Below are 17,390 nucleotides of genomic sequence, written 5' to 3' on the forward strand. Positions count from 1 at the left end.
GTATTGTCTACACTGATTGGCAACAGCTCTCCAGGACTTTAGGCTGGCAACCCCAGCCTTACCTGGGGATGCCAGCAGGCAGCAGGTGCTCTAAATCTGATCTGTACCGGGAGATTTATTTTGTAGGGAGAGGAGCTCTAACCAGATAATTTTGGAGGTGGGAGTGGAGTGATACAGATGCAGAATACCAGACCCCTCAGTTAGGAAGATGGAGTAAATGAAACAAACTCTTAAAGATGCAATCCAAAGCATGTCATCTGTGGGAAAAGACAACTGAAGTCAGTGGGACTGATTTCTGAGTGTGGGTAAGATTGAGTGGTAAATGCCCCTGCTTGATTGCTTTGCTTAAATTGTGAGCTTTGCACTGTGGCAGCTGCTGGCTGCTCATTCCTTCATTCAGCTGCCTGATACCCCGTGGCAATTTGCTGATGTTTCATCAGTGCTGGAGCTATTGCAGTAGGTGCTTTCTGAGGATCCTATATATACTGTACTTTTAAATGTGTTTGTAGGAAGGGGTGAAGGGTGTTACTGTTTTGTTGTTTTTATTATGTATCTTGTATTTTTATGCCGTGAACCACCCTGAGATCTTCAGATGAAGAGTAGTATACAATTATTGTTGTTGTTATTTCCCTTCATATTTTGGAATAGGATTCCTATCAGAGATGACACACCTCCAGCTGAGTGGAGGAGCAGAAGATACAACAAAGGGAACAAAATTAGGCAGAGGAGGAGGGAGATGAATTTACAGCAGAGCGAGATGATGATGATGATGATATTTATACCCCGCCCATCTGGCTGGGCTTCCCCAGCCACTCTGGGCAGCTTCCAACAAAATATTAAAATACAGTAATGCATCAAACATTAAAATCTTCCCTACACAGGGCTGCCTTCAAATGTCTTCTAAAAGTCTGGTCGTTGTTGTTTTCTTTGACATCTGGTGGGAGGGCGTTCCACAAGGCGGGTGCAACTATCGAGAAGGCCCTCTGCCTGGTTCCCTGTAGCGGCTTCTCGCAGTGAGGGAACCACCAGAAGGCCCTCGGTGCTGGATCTCTGTGTCCCGGCTGAATGATGGGGGTAGAGACGCTCCTTCAGGTATACTGGACCGAGGCCATTTAGGGCTTTAAAGTTCAGCACCAACACTTTGAATTGTGCTTGGAAACGTACTGGAGGTGAGTTTCTAGCCTGAGTTAAGCACAACAGAGGTGTGCTGCTCTCCCAAAATTGGCTGCCTTATGAAGCAGTGTATATTTGCTTCCAGTGTGAACTTTGTGGGTATATTTATACATAGAGCAAAGCCTGCAAATGCACTAGAAGTCTCCAGTACATCCAAATGACACTAGTCTCAGTACAGTGGTGCCTCGCAAGACGAAATTAATTCGTTCTGCGAGTTTTTTCGTAGAGCAAGTTTTTTCATCTTGCGAAGCACCACAGTGGTGAGGGGTAGGGAGAACCAGGGCAGCTGCCGCAGCCGGTCCTTGGACTCACCCGCGCCTTGTGGACACTGCGCGACGCGGCTGCCGGAGGGTGGCGGGGCTCAGGAGTGCGACTCCGGCTGCAACGCTGGCTGCTGGCGGCAACGGCTCCTGAGGGGAGCACGTGAGGGTGGTGGGCAGCGGCGCGAGGCAGCCGGAAGGTCGGAAGGTCGGCCGGAAGGTGGGAGGGAGCCGGAGGAGCCGTCAGCAGGAAGGTGGGAGGGAGCCGGAGGAGCGGGGAAGCGAGTGTGCGACCGTCGCCATGACAGGAGAGGCAGGGCTGTTTCATCTAGCGAAGCAAGCCCTTAGAAAAATCCGTCTTGCGAAGCACCTCAGAAAACGAAAAACCCTTTCGTCTAGCGGGTTTTTCGTCTTCCGAGGCATTCGTCCTGCGGGGTACCACTGTACAACTGACTCCAGAACATCTTCTGCTCAGAAGTGGGGAATGCTAAGAACAGCTACCTCTCATGCCAGAATGTGACATGGCCCAGTCACTACTGCTGCCAAAGCACTTTCTTGAATATCTTCTTTAAAGATGTAGAATCCTCTCTTGGATCAAAGTATTTAATAGCTCTGGGCTTTCCTGCATTTGCAGTTTCAAGAGAGACCATGCGATGCTTTGCTAAAATGCTTGTGTTTGTGTGTGTGTGAAGTCAGAGAATCCCTGTCCCAAACTAAGGATGGCTTTTGCTGGCAAGAAGCTGCTGACTCACCACAGGAAGCCTGGATTACGAAAGCAGCCATCAATTAAAGGCTCAGCTGGAGAGCTAGTCAGGTCTCCCTGTGGATACCTGTGAAGACTTGTGAAGTTGTGCTGATTCATCAATCAGTATGACTCACAGCCGGATACATGCACAGCCTCTCTTGCAACATGCTGCGTTTGATGTATCAGGTGACGGGGAAGTTCTGTCTCAGGTGAGTATTTCCTACATGCAAATCATTACTTGGTGTCGTCTTCACCATAATTCATGCGCGAATTAAGTCAGTACGCCTGAAGACTGCTGAGTTGGGTTATCTCTCTTGCCCTCGCCCATTGCCCCCATCCCTGCCCAAAAGACAGAATAGCTTGAATAATATCCGCGGAGCACTTTGAGAGTGGCAGAAACAAAAGCAAGAATAATGCGGGGGAGACCCATAAGCTACGGGACAAGGATAACTGTGACTTTAAAGATGAATGGGAACCCTTTACAAAGTATTTGAAGACGCAACAAAGTGAATTGGCCTCCTTTGCAGGTTTTGAATAAACATTCACAAACTTTTTATTGACAATAATCGGTTAAATAATTTAAGGATTTATACAGCTTTGTAACACGCAGAGAACAGCATTCACAGAGAAACCAAAGACTGGAACTGAGGGAAGTCGGGAGGTGGGGGTGGGGTGGGAGGTTTGTGTGGGAGGGAGGGAAAATGGGAGGGAAATTAAGGATGATATGTTTTTGGATAATATCTTTTGTTTAAATCTTCAATAAAAATTATTCTAACAAATAATAATAATAATAATAAGGGGGGGGGGGAGAGAAGGGGCTGGGACAGAAAGACCAAAGTAGAATGGATGTATAGGAGTTTTTGTTCTGCCCACTGAATTTTTGAAAAAGGAATTACTTATTTCAGAATAATAATATTCTCCTAGGCACAATTTCTCGGAAGCAGAGCCTATTGGTGTTTTTGTTTTTAAGTGGTTTTAACTTGTAAGGAAGTATGCTTAGGGTTGCATCATTGTTTTAATTTCAAGTTTACGATCCAGTTATAATTTCCACAGGGGTGCAGCAATGGGGCTTGGCCGGGGGTACTTGCCATGCCCTCTCCCCTTGCTTAAGGGGGCACCTCATAAATTCATAAATGTGTTATAAAACCCCGCATGTGGCCAGCATTTTGTCTCATTGACATAACCTGCTATTAACAACACGCCTGCTATAATGAATGACAAAGTGTTCCACGTACTTATTTATGTATCCAGCACCATCTGTGTACATCTGTGCTTTATTCTCAGCAATCTTATGATGACACTTTAAAGTAGGTTGGCAATTATATTGCAGATAGGAGAGGGCTTGCCGAGTCTCTGGCTGAACCCCCCACCCCAACCCTGCTATTAAGGGTAGGCTGTTGTTGTTTTTTTTAATAATAATAAAAAAGTTAAATTCACTTAACAATGTGGCTTTGATTTGTGCTGGGAAGTGGGGAGGGGTGGTGAGTGCAAGTCATATTTGCCGACTTACTCCTTTGTGGTTCAGAAAATCACCACAAGCGAAATAACAGTTACAAAATAATAGTAGCAAAGTATGCACATCTCTTAAAATGTGCTTAATAAAACCATGTGCCCAGGGATATTCAGCTGTACATGCTTAAGCCCCGCGAGCCCCCCAACTCCAACCCTGTTACAATTAAAACTACCAAAAATTGCAAGAAGATAGACCTTTTCGTCAGGAAACCTGATAAAGTTGTTAAAAAAAAAAAAAAGGCAACATTGTCATGGAAGATTAAAGAGCAAAAACACTATTTTAAAATGTGCTGCAGCAGCAGAAGGCCTGCAGTTGTGTGATTGCTGGTATTTCCCTTCCAATATTACTGCTCTCGGAGCATGAATGTTTGTGGCAGGTCTTTTTTCTGTGTGAGATGGCTGTCCCTGGCGGAACAGAGACTCCTGCACCTTGACCACTGAGTTTGTGGACCATGTAACACGGCAGCAGCGTTTGATCCCCTCTTCCTCTTATTTGTATTAAACTCCTTTTGTAATTGTACATTTAAATTGCTATAACCCACCCTGGCAGATAAGCAATCAAAACACTACTGTTATTACCACTAACAACTACTACTGTTTTTCATTCTAACAGTATCTCTCATTCGTGTGTGTGCGCACACACACACACACACACACAAATGGGATTCACCAAACCAGCCCTCTCAGCAGAAGCCTTGCACATGCACTTTCACTTGTGCAATGGGCTTTCCCGCCCCCACTCCACATCACTTGTGGCCTCTGAAATTGGCTTGTGGCTGAGGCAGGAAAACCCAAGAAATAGAAAGCGAAAGAAGAAGTCTTGCAGTGTCAAAGGATCATTAGGTTCCAGATCTTGAGAGATCCTCTTCGGGAGAATTAAGCTGCATCCATATTTTCATCTCCATCAGGCTCCCCCAAGGGAAGAAAGGAACAGTAGCTGTATCTTTCTCAGAGCACTTTCTGAATACCCCCCCCCTTTCTCCAAATGACAGTAAGAGTTTAAGTCTATAACAGGTGGTGTAATATACAAAGAAAGGAAAATATTTCCTCACAGAAGATAAACCTTCCTACTTCCCCCCGCTCCACCTAGACTTTATGCAGGGTAGATGTCAACATAAGCAAGTCCTGCAAACAGTATCCAAGGTAAACCCACACACACAGAACACAAGACAACAAACCTGTCATACGGATCATTTCCACAGGCAGACCTACAAGCCTCCACCTACGTGCTCAGTTCCCCAGCGCAGAGAAGATTTGGGCATGGAAGCAGACACATACATGCCCCGTGGCAAGAGGCAAAGCACTAAGCAACAGGGAAGGAACCAGAGCAAAAACCTGTTTGGTGCAGATGCCCCGTTGGGAGGACTGTCTTAAGGAAACAGGCTTCCTCAACTGGGTGCCTTCCATCAGTTTTGGATTACAACAGCCAGCCAGGACTGATGGGAGCTGCAGTGCAGTGGAGGGCACCAGGTTGGGGAAGCCAGTAATAAAATAAGAGGTGATATTAGAACTGACCATAAATAGGAAGCTTCCTTAGTCTATCGAGGCTCTGCCTGGCAGCAGTGGCTCTCCAAGATCTTGGGAGAAGTCTTAACAAAGAGTAGAAGACCAGAAGGATTATTTGTGTTGTTCTCTTTATGTTTTTGGCCATAATCCGGAAGAATCAACATTTTCACATGCACAGCTGACAAGGCAGGGGAAGCCGATGTATTGGGTGCTTTTTTGCTTTTCGTTTTAGGAAGTTGCTGGAAATTGAACATGGGATGTTTGGCAGGACTTGCCGGCAGAGAACGCACGGATCCACTGCCAAACGGAAAAAGTCATGCAAGAGTGCTGCCACTGGGTGGCACAAGATGAGTCTATATAGGAGCGACAGGATGGGTAAATGAATGGTGACAGATAAGATTGTTGAAAGCGATATCAAGGATAGCACTTGCACACATGCTACAAGCTCAAGTTCAGAACGAACACACGTGAACACAAAAAAAAGCACAGCACGATTGACATCTCAGGTTTCCGATATGGATCTCACCACATGGATACATGAACAAGAACTTCAATTCTGCAGATGCCTCAATGGACACAAGAGCCAAGGAACCCGTCCAAAGAGTCATCATCTGGAGGGAAAAGCAGAAACTCATACTCAGCACCAGTCTATTTTGTGCCCTAGGGAAGGCTTGAGAACCATCTTCTTCAAAAATAAATAAATGCTAACTTCAATTTTCAAAAACAGATGCCTTGTAGGAAAAAAGAAAAGAAAAGCACAAAGCAGCAGGTAAATTATATGGGTACCAAAAGGAATTGCTGTGGAAATAAGAAATATGGGATGGGTGGGATTGCCAAATTTTGTCTTTGCTCAAGGCACCACATGACCAAAGTCCACCCCTGTATGTTGAAAGTGAAAATAGACAGGGGCCAGTTGGTAATTTAGCTAAGGAAGGTCCTCAGTCATGCTAACCCTCCTGGACCACCCAGTATCCTTGCATGCCTATGGTTGTGGGCTGTCTTGACATACTAGCAATTTATTTCTTCACATGTTAAATTTTTTTGTTTAAGGTGTGTGTGTGTGTGAAATGACAAGATCCTGGGGCTGCTGTGCAGTGGCCAAAAGGGTCAGCTGAGAAGCCTTCCTGACTTAAACCTTGCCTCTCTTCCACCTCTATGATTCTTCCAAAATCTTACTCAATGGCCTGTGTTATCCAATCCTGCAGTATGAAAATTGGTAGGAGGAATTACGATGATGACTTAAGAGCACAAGCCTCCTCGGAAGTTAGGTCTTGGTGGGTTTGCACTGCTAGGGGTTGTTGTATGTAAGGCGTACCGCAGTGTATGCACATGAAGAAGAATTTGGATTTGATAGCCCACTTTGTCACTACCCTAAGAAATCTCAAAGTAGCTAACAATCTCCTTTTCCCTTCCACACCCACAACAAACACTCTGTGAGGTGAGTGAGGCTGAAAGACTTCAGAGAGAAGTGTGACTAGCCCAAGGTCACCCAGTGCTCTGAACACTCAAAATTATTATACCCCCCCCCCCAAAAAAGTAGACTTACTCCCATCTCAGACTCTGGTTTACACCTTCTCCTTCCTAGTCCATCAACACCATCTTTTGCCCTGTCTCCTCTTCCTTCTCTGCCTCCCTATTCTTTAGCCTTCTGCCACCTCCATCCAGCCTCTTACAAGACCATAGTCCTGCCCACACACTTTCCATTGTCTCCATCTCCTGCCTTACCTAACTCAACTCGAGACAATACCAAGAGAGATGCACAGGGGTATTTGCCTTCCTCGTCCTTTTCACCCCACTTCCACTCAGCCTTACAGAAAGGGCATTAGACAGATGACTCACTAGCAACAGGACAGTGGGCAGACTGCCTGCATGGTGATTAAGCTGCATTGTTTCAACAGGAAACACAAAATGCACATTCGCCTACCAGATGGGAGACTGCTGCTAGGCAGACTGAAGGTGAGAAATCCTAACAGGTTGCATAATTTGATAAGCCAAGGAAAGATGGAAAAATACAGTTTTGCAATGGACTGCGCTAGTAGTGCGCATGCAGGCAGCCACAAACCCATCTGTCACCATGTTTAAATATACCAGTTGCGGAAATGCCTGCAATGTGAAAGGGCCATTGCCTTCCTCCCCAGTTTTCTGGGAATAATCTGGTTGACTGCTCTTGGAAACCAGATGCTGAGATAGGTGGTCTGGTCCTGCAAGACCCTTTTTGTGTCTATTGGACACTGGGGTGAAAGGAAGAATGGAGTAGTACTCTGAAACATGTCTTTCTTTCTGAGTTGAATCCAGACTTTGCCTTCCATGGCGGGAAAGGTATATTCTGTCCAGTGGATCTGGCAGCGGGAGAGAACATGATGTCCGCCAATTTGCCCTTCTCACTGCCGCCTCCAGCAACACCTCCCATGCCGTTCCAGAAAGTTCCCTAAACTTTTGGGGAACAGTTTGGGATAGAGGAGGGGAATATGCAAAACTCTCCTCTTCTTCTGCCACCAGAATGGCTTGAGTCAAGGAGTGCTTACCTAATGAAGCCAGTTCCTCTTTCATGCTGGACCCAGACTAACTTATGACTGCTTGCTGCTTATAATTTTGTACTCGGGTTCCGATATCACAAGTACAAAAGATATACAGTATCTCATTTCTGAAGAGTGCACAGGTGGATCTTTCAAATAAGTTTGAATAATGAGTCAGAAATTTGCATGTATTTTAAATGAAAAGTGACAAGTGCACAGCCTCTGCCTTTTGTAGCTGGTTGTTGATATTGTAAGTACAAACTGTAAAAAGCAGTTCTTGGGTTTGTTAGTAATTCAGAATCAGGATTCTAGGGCTTACTTTTTTTAATGCAAAATAAGTAACTGAGAGGCTCACATTTATTTATGTAGAATCACTGTTTCACATCAATGTGCCCTTGAAACAGACTGAGATGTATAAATGAAAACAAATACTGTTTGTGGTCCCAGTTTGCATGATGCAGAGGTATTTCTAGGTAAATTTGACCATCTCATAAAATTGACTATTAAGATGCAAAACCATGCTTATCTTTTGTAGGATTCTTATTCCAGGGTTCCTGGGGTGAGGGGGGAAGAGCCATCACACTTCCTATTACCGTAGTTTGGCCAAGAAACAGAGCCCAGTAGCTCAATAATGCAGAAAGGTAGGTTGCTCCAGCTGCTGTCTAATTGCAAAGAAGCGAAACCTCCACTGGTGTTAAAGTCTGGAAAGAAGGATGAGTAGCTATAATTAAGAAGCAGGCCTTAAAACATAATGATAATGACACATTTTTAATGCACTGCGGAAAAAATGTTGGCCATACACTTACATGGCTTGGGCCATCCCTTATATTTTAGTTAGATTTGCTAGTCATCATAAGCGTCAACAAGAAAGGAATGTGGAATGTTAGCATCCAAAATATTGTCAAAATACTAACTATCATGCTACCTGTGACAAATTGTGGAGGAATGCTGTTCCTTTTTATGCCCAGCTTATCAGCTGCCAAGATGCATTTTGCTAGCTGCTACAGGACCAGATGCCCGTCCTTGGTTCAGTCCAACAGACTTCTTATGCTGTGAATGAACGGTTTTTGATGGCAGCATCAGTATTCATTTACTCAGTTTGACAACTTACAAGGTTTCGTATACGCCACTGTCCACAATTAAAGTATTCATGGGATGCCAACAGTACACACAGGAATGTCTTATTTGGGATTTTGATTTCAAATGCAAAACTTTTCATTCAAAATGTCAAAGTCCGCTGCCTATCTTTCTTTTCTTTTCTTTTCTTTCTTTTTTCACATCTTCACACCAGTGGATTGTATTTAGGCATATTCCTAAAATGTCAACTAGCACAAAATCTTGCAGAAACCAAAGCCATTACTTAGCCAGAGAGCCTTCCTCAGAAGAAGGAGCAGGCTGCATTGCGAAGCGGATATTTTGATCACTTGTTGGAGGGCATCTCCACTTTCCCATCTCCCCAAATCTGTCAAATTTGTTGGGTTTCCTCCCTGCCACCCCCACTGCCGCATCTGCAGCCTGAACCACAAGGGTGATTATCTCCTCAAAGAGCCTTGTATCAGCATACTAATTGCTCCAGGTAAAGGATTGCAGCAACTGGTAGCCCTCCCTGAGCATATCTCTTTGAAGTAATTTACACTGGGATCAATGGGGCCGAGTAAAGGTATGCTGGGGAAAAATACAAAACCTCAGATTTGCAGCCCTCTTGAGTAATCATAAATCATAGAACTGTAGAGTTGAAAGGGATCCCAAGGGATCCTCTAGTCCAACTCCTTGCAATGAAGGAACCACAGCTAAAGAAGCTCTAGTAGATAGCCATGCAACATGCCAGGTCCATAAACAACTGGGGGACAGTTTGGATTAAAATCTGTTGTTCAAAGTACAGTAATATTTTATTTAATTTTTTTTTTAAATCTCCCTAGGAATGCCCAAGCCTTGGGTTTTGTAGCTTGTTTGCTACACTTGTTGAACTATTTCAATACAGATCACAAGCTTCAAACGTGTGAACCTAATGCTGTAAACCTATCTTACACTTCTTAGGGAGTAGGTTCTACTGAAACCAGGATTCCCTGGGATGGGGAACCTGCGGCCCTTCAGATGTTGCTGGACTACAACTCCCATCATCCTCAACTACTGGACATACAGGTTGGGGCTGATGGGAGTTGGAGCCCATCAGTAACATCTGGAAGTTCATAGGTTCCCAACCAATACATTCATGATGCACAGCTGTGCAACATTCCCAATCTCTCTTATTCTCTAACATGGTAGCTATCCATAGTCAACTTGGGAAGAAAGCAACAGATTCTCTAAGCCTACGTAGGATGTCTCACCATGCAGGATGTGCAGAGCGCCACCAAACTATGGAAAGTGATCCACTAGGAGGCAGTGATGGCCAACAACTTTAAAAGAGGATCATTAGACAAATTAATGGAGGAGAGGGCTTGTGGGCAGTAATGCCTCTGAATACCAGTTGCTGGATTCCACAGGAGGGCAAGAGTGCTTTTGTGCTTATGTTCTGCTTACTGGTTTCCCACAGGGATCTGGTCAGCCCCTGTGAGAACAGAATGCTGGACTAGATGGGCCACGTCTTATGTTCTTATCTGAAAGCAGTAAAACTGCACCTGGAATTTCTGCCTAATAAATTTGGTGTAAGTGAAACTCCCATAGGTTTTCAGCTCAGTTTCTGAGAAAGTATCTCCACACACACACCCCTTTGCCATTGTCAGTTTATTTTTATGCTACATTTTACACAAATATACTGCGCTCAAAGCCTGCACGGAAAAGAGGTGGCAATTTAAGTGCTTTTGACAGCGCAATAACCATAAATACACAATGAAAGCTCTAAAGAATTTCAATATAAATACTGGGAATTCAGCAAGGCATTAAAGTGAGCAGGGATTGTTGATTTGCAACTCTCACCGGCCCACACCCAGCATGGCCAAATGGCAAGGAATGATGGGAGTTGTAGTCCGGCAACAAATGGAGGGCCACAGAATCCCCCATCCCAGTAATTACTTGTAATCCTGCCTTTTCGTTTAACTGCGTTTTTATTTAGTTTTGTATAAAAAAAGGCAACTAACAAATACAACATTAAAAAGTTTATTTGCATTTCAGAAGTTTAATCACAAAACATGCCAAGAGTTCAGTGAACAATACATAGCACCAATAATATCAACATTCCTTATGTTTTTCCCCTGAAGAAGATGCAGTACTCCTTGAAAGAGTGTTAGAAACTCAGATATATAAGTAAGGCTCCTTAAATGGCTCCTTAAACCAAGGCTGCAGTCACCAAAATGGAATGACTAGTTGCCATTTTGGGGCAAGATATCTCTAGCCTTATTTTCCAAATGATGGACCGCCTGCGATTGATTCTCAGTTAAACAACTGGCGAGTTCAGATGACAAAACTGAGCTAGGTTAAGAGCTGTGCGAATTTAAAGAAGAAAAGTCACTTGATCCAGGGACAGTCCACATATATATTGGCCAATTTCGACCTCTTCTTAACGGTGACTGCTCCTAATCAGACTGCACAGAAGAAGCATTTCGGTTCCATAAATTCATACTGACTGTGCATATAAAATATAACTGATAGAATTCTACAGGCTGGGGCATTCATGTGTGAAAACAGCCCAGATCCAATGTTCCCCAGGCATGCACCTCCACATCCTGGCACCTAGGCATCTTCACTTGGGCGCAAGTGGTCAAAACCCAGGTGCAAAATGTGCCAATTTCAAACACTGTTGAAGAATCATAGAATTGTACAGCATCAGATTCCCAACTTTCGTAAATAAGCAGCTCATGTGAGACACACCGACTATTTGGGAGCACTGAACATGCACTGTTGCTGCCAATAACCTTACACCCATCTCTTAGCTCCAGTTATTTCTCTCTTGCGCATTCAGTGGCGTAGCGTGGGTTGTCAGCACCCGGGGCAAGGCAAGTAATATGCGCCCCCTAACCCATGGATTTGCGCCCCCTAAACCTAACCCCCAGATGTTGCGCCCAGTGCGGCCGGCCCCCCTGCACCCCCCACGCTACGCCACTGTGCGCATTTAACAGCTACCTGACAGCTGGCAAAGCTTTCCTCACAATTTAACCTCCTATCCAAAGAGGCATCTTTTCCCAAGCTTGGCAGGCAACAACCACCACAACATGGCAACCTAGTAAGAGACTGTGTTACCAGGAGATTTCTTCTCCTCTAGGCAGGCCTGGAGCTTCTGCACCTCTAGAAAATCCGCTCTGCAGAGCATGGAAAGGCACCCAAAGATATATAATTTGGCTTTTTTGATTGTATCATAACTTGGAATGTTTTAATGCGGTTTTTATTGGATTGTTAAAATGGAAAAATGTAATAAATATATATATTTTTTAAAAAACCAGAAAATCCTGCAAGTCATCCAGGACCCAAACAAAGGGGAATGTTTGCAAAATCCACAAGCAAAGGACGCAGGAGCTGAGGAAGGAGCCGCCTCTTCAGCCAGACCTGACTTCGCCAGCTTTCCAAGCCCTCAGAAACCGGCCCGTCTTGTGGGGCCATTAAGGAAACCGAACTCTCAAGTCGCGCATGGCAACAAAGCCTCCCAGCTTGGACTCACTTCAAAGTCCTCCTAAGCGCAGGGAGCAAACGAGGGGCAGCCCCAGTCGCGCGCCGCAAACCTGAGGCGGCTGCAGCCTCTGAGGCGTCGAGTCTCCCTGGCTTTCCCTCCCGCCCTGCTCTTTTGTTCGCTTCGCCTTATCGTTCCCAGGTGCTGGAGACCCGCTCTTTTATCTTTAACGCGCTTTTTTTGCAATTAATTGAACACACACACAGGGACCTAGAGGGGCGGGGGGGGGGGAGAGAGAGACTTTCCACACACGCTTCCAAGCTCTTCTTCCCCCAAAATGCACGGAGCCGTCGGGGTTCGAAGCCAAGGTCCGGCGACCCACGTGACCCGGCTGAAGGCGAGCGCGAGGCGGGAGGATTTCGTCAGCCACGCGGGAGAATGAGAGAGAGAGACAAGGGCGGAGCGGGGGGGGGAACCTCGGCGGGGCGAAGGAAGCTCTCCTTATGGTCCGAGCGGCAGGCAGGAGGGGGCGTGGCGGGCGGGCCGAGGGGCGGCGCCTCAGCCGGCCCGGGGGCGGCGCCTGGGCTCTAGGTGAAGGTTAGATTTATATCAGAAGCAGAAGAAGCTGGTCCTGCTCCGTCTCGGTGCGCTTTGGTTCCGCAGCCGCCGGTGACGAGAAGGCAGCGAAGAAGCAGCAGCAGCAGCCGCCGAGGGTTTACCTGCCTTACCTACCTACCTACCTACTTACCTACCTTGGCGATGGCAAAGGCGGTCAGCGTGGCGCGGCTGCTGTGCGCTTTGGTCTTTTGCTCGCAGGCGCTCTCGGCGGTGAGTAGGCAGCGCGGGAGGCGAGCTGGAGCGCCGCCTGGGCTCCCCGGCAGGGAGGCAGGGATGGTTGGCTCCACGTGGTCGGCGGAGAGAAAGCCCAGAGCTCCGGGGGGGACTCGGGGCTACTTTCTTTTTCGCGGCTGCCCCGTCCTCCTCTCTTGGCTTGAACTGGAGGGAAACGCAGGACCTCCCCCCGCCCCGCGCGCGCGCCTTTTCCTTCCTCTGCCCTGCTGCGCTCCCGCGCTTGGAAAGCGGTTCCAGCTGGTGTCTTGGGAACGGTGGAAACCCCCAAGCGCCTTCCCCCCCCCCCGCCTCCCGGTGCGCCCTTCCCTTTCAACAGGTTCTGGGGCGCAGAGCCCTCTCGAAAAGCCCAGCTTAGCGGGCTTCAAGAACAGCCTATTGTGTCGGCGGGGGGATTCCAGAGCCTGAAGGGTTTAATTCAAACCAGACCATGGAGCCTCATAACCTGATTGGAATTTTTCTCCCCTCCACCTCAAAGCGCCTCTCTCTCTCTCTGTGCCGCCCTGCTCCTTCTTTCCCCCTCCTCCTCGTCCCTCTCCACCTCCCTGTTCTTAGCCGGATATTTGCCTTGCTCTGGGAAGCGGCCTGCCCGCTTTGCTCCCTGGTTTTTTGTGGTTGTGTTTTTTTTAACTTCGAAGGGCAGGTTGCAACTCGGCTACCTAAGCCAGGAGTTGGCACGCCTTGTCCCCCTTAAGGGCGGCTCTCCCTCTCTCCTCCTCCCCCTCCCCAAAATAGTTGTTCAATCATACTTTGGTGTGCAGAAGTCCCGGGTTCTCATAAAGGGGCTTCCAGGTGGAGAAGTAGCAAACAGGCACGGCGGGCTGTGCCGGTTCACACGTTACAAAGCTTCTCTGTGGGAGGTGACTCTGGAGGCGCTGATGTACCATCATGGGTGGGGAAGTTGCGACATATGGTAATCCTACAGATGATGTGTGAAGGACTTGGATTTTTTCACATTGGAGGGGGGGGGGAATCAAGGGTTTCTGGAACTAAGGCAGATGGGTGCAAATGCACTTTTGCTAATTCATGCCCCTGTGAGACCTGAAAAGATGAGGTTGCTTCTGGAGTAAGCAGACTTCTTCCTATAAACTTGTGACGGCCTGGGGAAAAGAGCGCTGACAGAGCCACCACAATTACTTAGTCTTGCCAAGTAGATCTTGGGAGATGCTTTGCTGACCAAAGTCACCCACACAACTTTCCTGCATTTCCCCAGCCATTTGGCCTGAGCTACCGCTGGCTTTGTTCCCAAGAGGTGCAGATGCCAAGTTGCAGGTTTGATCCCTGTATGGTAGGGGGTTGGACTAGAGGTTCCTCAGGGGTCCCTTCCAACTGTACAATTTTACGTTTGTCCTCGTGGGGAAAAGGAAGAGCTGCTCACATTCTTATTGAGATGCCTGGATCCTTAAGACGGATCTTGAATTTTGTTTCAAGGGTCCAAATAACAAGGGGCAGGGCTCTGGTTTTCAAAACGCCTGAAACAGCGGAACTGCTCAACACCCAGGCTTGAAGGCAGAACACTAATAGGTCTTCAAAGAGACTCTTTCTCTCTCTCTCCCCACCTTTTGCTTGCACAAGCAAGAATCTTCTCTTTTATGCTTAAATGAAGCAATTTTCCTCTTCCCCCCTCCTTTCTAAGATGGTTTAATCAAACAGTTCAGGTACCAGCTGAAAAAATGACACTTAAAACTAGATTGCAGACAGGATAGTTCTCAAGAACACTTCTTTTTCCTAGTGTTGGACAGGATGAAAATTAATAATTAACTTGGTCCCAGTAGTTATAATCAAAAGAGGGCATAGGTAGTTTGTTGGGCACCTGCAACTTTCTGCACTGGCGCCTCTCAGCAGATGTAATAATGTATGATTTTAGAATCTGTTAGCTTCTTTCTTTGCCTCATGTGACTTTAAAAATCTATTTCTATGGCTTGTGCAGTTAAAGCCTGAAACCTGGGTTTAAAAGCTTAAACAGACATCCCTGTCTTCATAATACCTGTTGATTGATGTTCCCTATCATGTGCCACTTGGCACCCCCTTTGCCTATTTACCTTGCACAGAGAATTGCATCATTAAAAAGTTTTAAAATGGCAGTATGTACTTTGATTTCAGCAAGCATAAAGTTCCAGGCAATCACTCTGGATACTTGTACAGTTGCAGCAAAACTAAAGACAGAATTTTTTTTGTTGTTATACATTTGAAGCAAAATAATGAGTTGTCTGCTTTGAAAATTACAACCACAGAACATTAGTCTGTAAGTGAAAACAGACCGTATTCAAACTCTAGAACCTATAATAAATCTCAATACTATCTTTTTCTCCCCTCTGAGCACTGCACCAGCAGATGTCGCCACTGAATAAACAATGCCCTTCTGGCGAATCTGCCACTCCCATAGCGTCTACCTTAACAAATCTGGAAATTCACATGTTCGTACTTTTACAGCATGTCTGTGTCCCGTGCAAAATTTAATTTGTTTCACTTGTACAATCTTAAAATTGATCTGTACCATTTCTCAACCAAGGCAGTACGTACTGTAAAGAGAGAGAGAGAGAAAGAGAGAGAGTTTGGTGTGTGTACTCTACTGACCTACATGCAATAAAACAGAGCCAACGGTTGAGCACTGGTGGTGCAAATTTCCGTCTGAACATGACTCAGTGTAGGTGAGAGCACATTTCTGCTTCTGCCATGGGTGGTGGCAGTGGCAAGGAAAGTGCCTGTCTAGCAGGCCTTTTTTGATGTGGTGAATGGGCTTTTAATTACCTAGCTAAGAAAGTGTCGCTTCAACAGTCTTGGAAGTCTGCTGCGTCAGTTTTGCAGGGTTCAGGCAGAATTAGGCATCGTAATGAGGAATCTGGAGCACTGTCTTTTCCATCTGTGCTGTGTCACTTTTGACTGAGGATGTGAGCAAGCTGCTTGGAGAAGTGTGGTCAAGCACCCTTGACCCTGCGTTCTTGTCATCTTAGAGCTAGCTGATGGAGATTGACTGTTTGGGTCTAGGTAAATGTAAAGGGACCCCTGACCATTAGGTCCAGTCGTGACCGACTCTGGGGTTGTGGCGCTCATCTCACTTTATTGGCCGAGGGAGCCGGCATACAGCTTCCGGGTCATGTGGCCAGCATGACTAAGCCACTTCTGGCGAATCAGAGCAGCGCACGGAAACGCCATTTACCTTCCCGCCGGAGCGGTACCTATTTATCTACTTGCACTTTGACATGCTTTCGAACTGCTAGGTTGGCAGGAGTAGGGACTGAGCAACGGGAGCTCACCCCATCTCAGGGATTCGAACCACTGACCTTCTGATCGGCAAGTCCGAGGCTCAGTGGTTTAACCCACAGCGCCACCCGCATTTGGGTCTAGAGGGTGATTAATGCATCATTGCAGGAATGGTAGGGTAGAGTGGGTAGAGATAGTGGGTCTTTTCCTTGAGCTGTTCCTTACCCCATGAGGTTCTCTTATCAGCTACCACACGTGTCACACAGTGGCGACTGTCCCCTTTGTGGTGGCAGCCCACCTTTGGGTATGCTTTGAGGAAACTGATTATCTTGGCCCATTTCAATTTAATTTCTGACCTGGTCATGGCACTGAAACTGCCTTGGTTGATAATATTTGTTGGAACGGAGATGGAGGAGTGTGACCTCCCTCCTTGTTCTTGACCTTCTTGAATGGTACTGAGAGGTGGGTGAAGCTGCATTAAAGTGGTTCAGCTCCTGCCTTCAGGGCTCTTTTGAGAAAGTAGTTATGGGGAGACCTGTTGTTGAGGGCAATCGGGATTGTCTTGTGACATACTGCAGGCCTCCATGTTACCCTCTATGCTACATAACATGCCCACATGTTCCCCATGGGAGCTGGCATCAGATTTGCCATGTCAATCTATAGCTGGTTCATCAGCTTCGACTTCTTTTGAACTTCCTGCGAGATTATTGCAATAATGCTCTACATTGGTCGGCCCTTGAGGACGATGCAGAAACTTCAATTGTTTCCAAACATGGCAGCCAGTTAACTGACCACAATCCCATTTACAGCTCCTATAACCAGCTGCACTGGTTGGTTGCTACTTTGTTTCTGGGCCTAATTCAAGTGGTTTACATTGTTGAGAGCATAAATTCAATATGTTGACATTTAGAGCCTTGAATGACTTGTGTCCCAAATATCTGAAAAATCACCTTCCTACCTTGATGTTTCAACACCTGAGATAAATATATATAAGATGCATTCTGTTGAAATCAGTTAAAACAGTTTGCAATAATAATGATGACGACGACGATGTGTTGTAACCCATTAGCCAGATGTTGTTGAAC

At 46.3% G+C, this 17,390-nt stretch overlaps 1 protein-coding gene across 1 annotated transcript in view; it reads left to right on the plus strand.

Annotated features, from left to right (window-relative positions):
- Window positions 1-12,774: 12,774 nt before the first annotated feature.
- Window positions 12,775-17,390, plus strand: part of SDC1 (syndecan 1) — a 35,142-nt gene continuing 30,526 nt past the window's right edge. The window contains exon 1 of the mRNA XM_083431787.1: window positions 12,775-13,080. Within this exon, the coding sequence (XP_083287913.1) occupies window positions 13,012-13,080 (69 nt within the window). The 5' untranslated portion in view covers window positions 12,775-13,011. The remainder of the gene's footprint in view (window positions 13,081-17,390) is intronic.

Source organism: Podarcis tiliguerta (assembly GCF_965153285.1).
Source record: "Podarcis tiliguerta genome assembly, chromosome: 3".
NCBI classification, from domain to species: domain Eukaryota; kingdom Metazoa; phylum Chordata; class Lepidosauria; order Squamata; family Lacertidae; genus Podarcis; species Podarcis tiliguerta.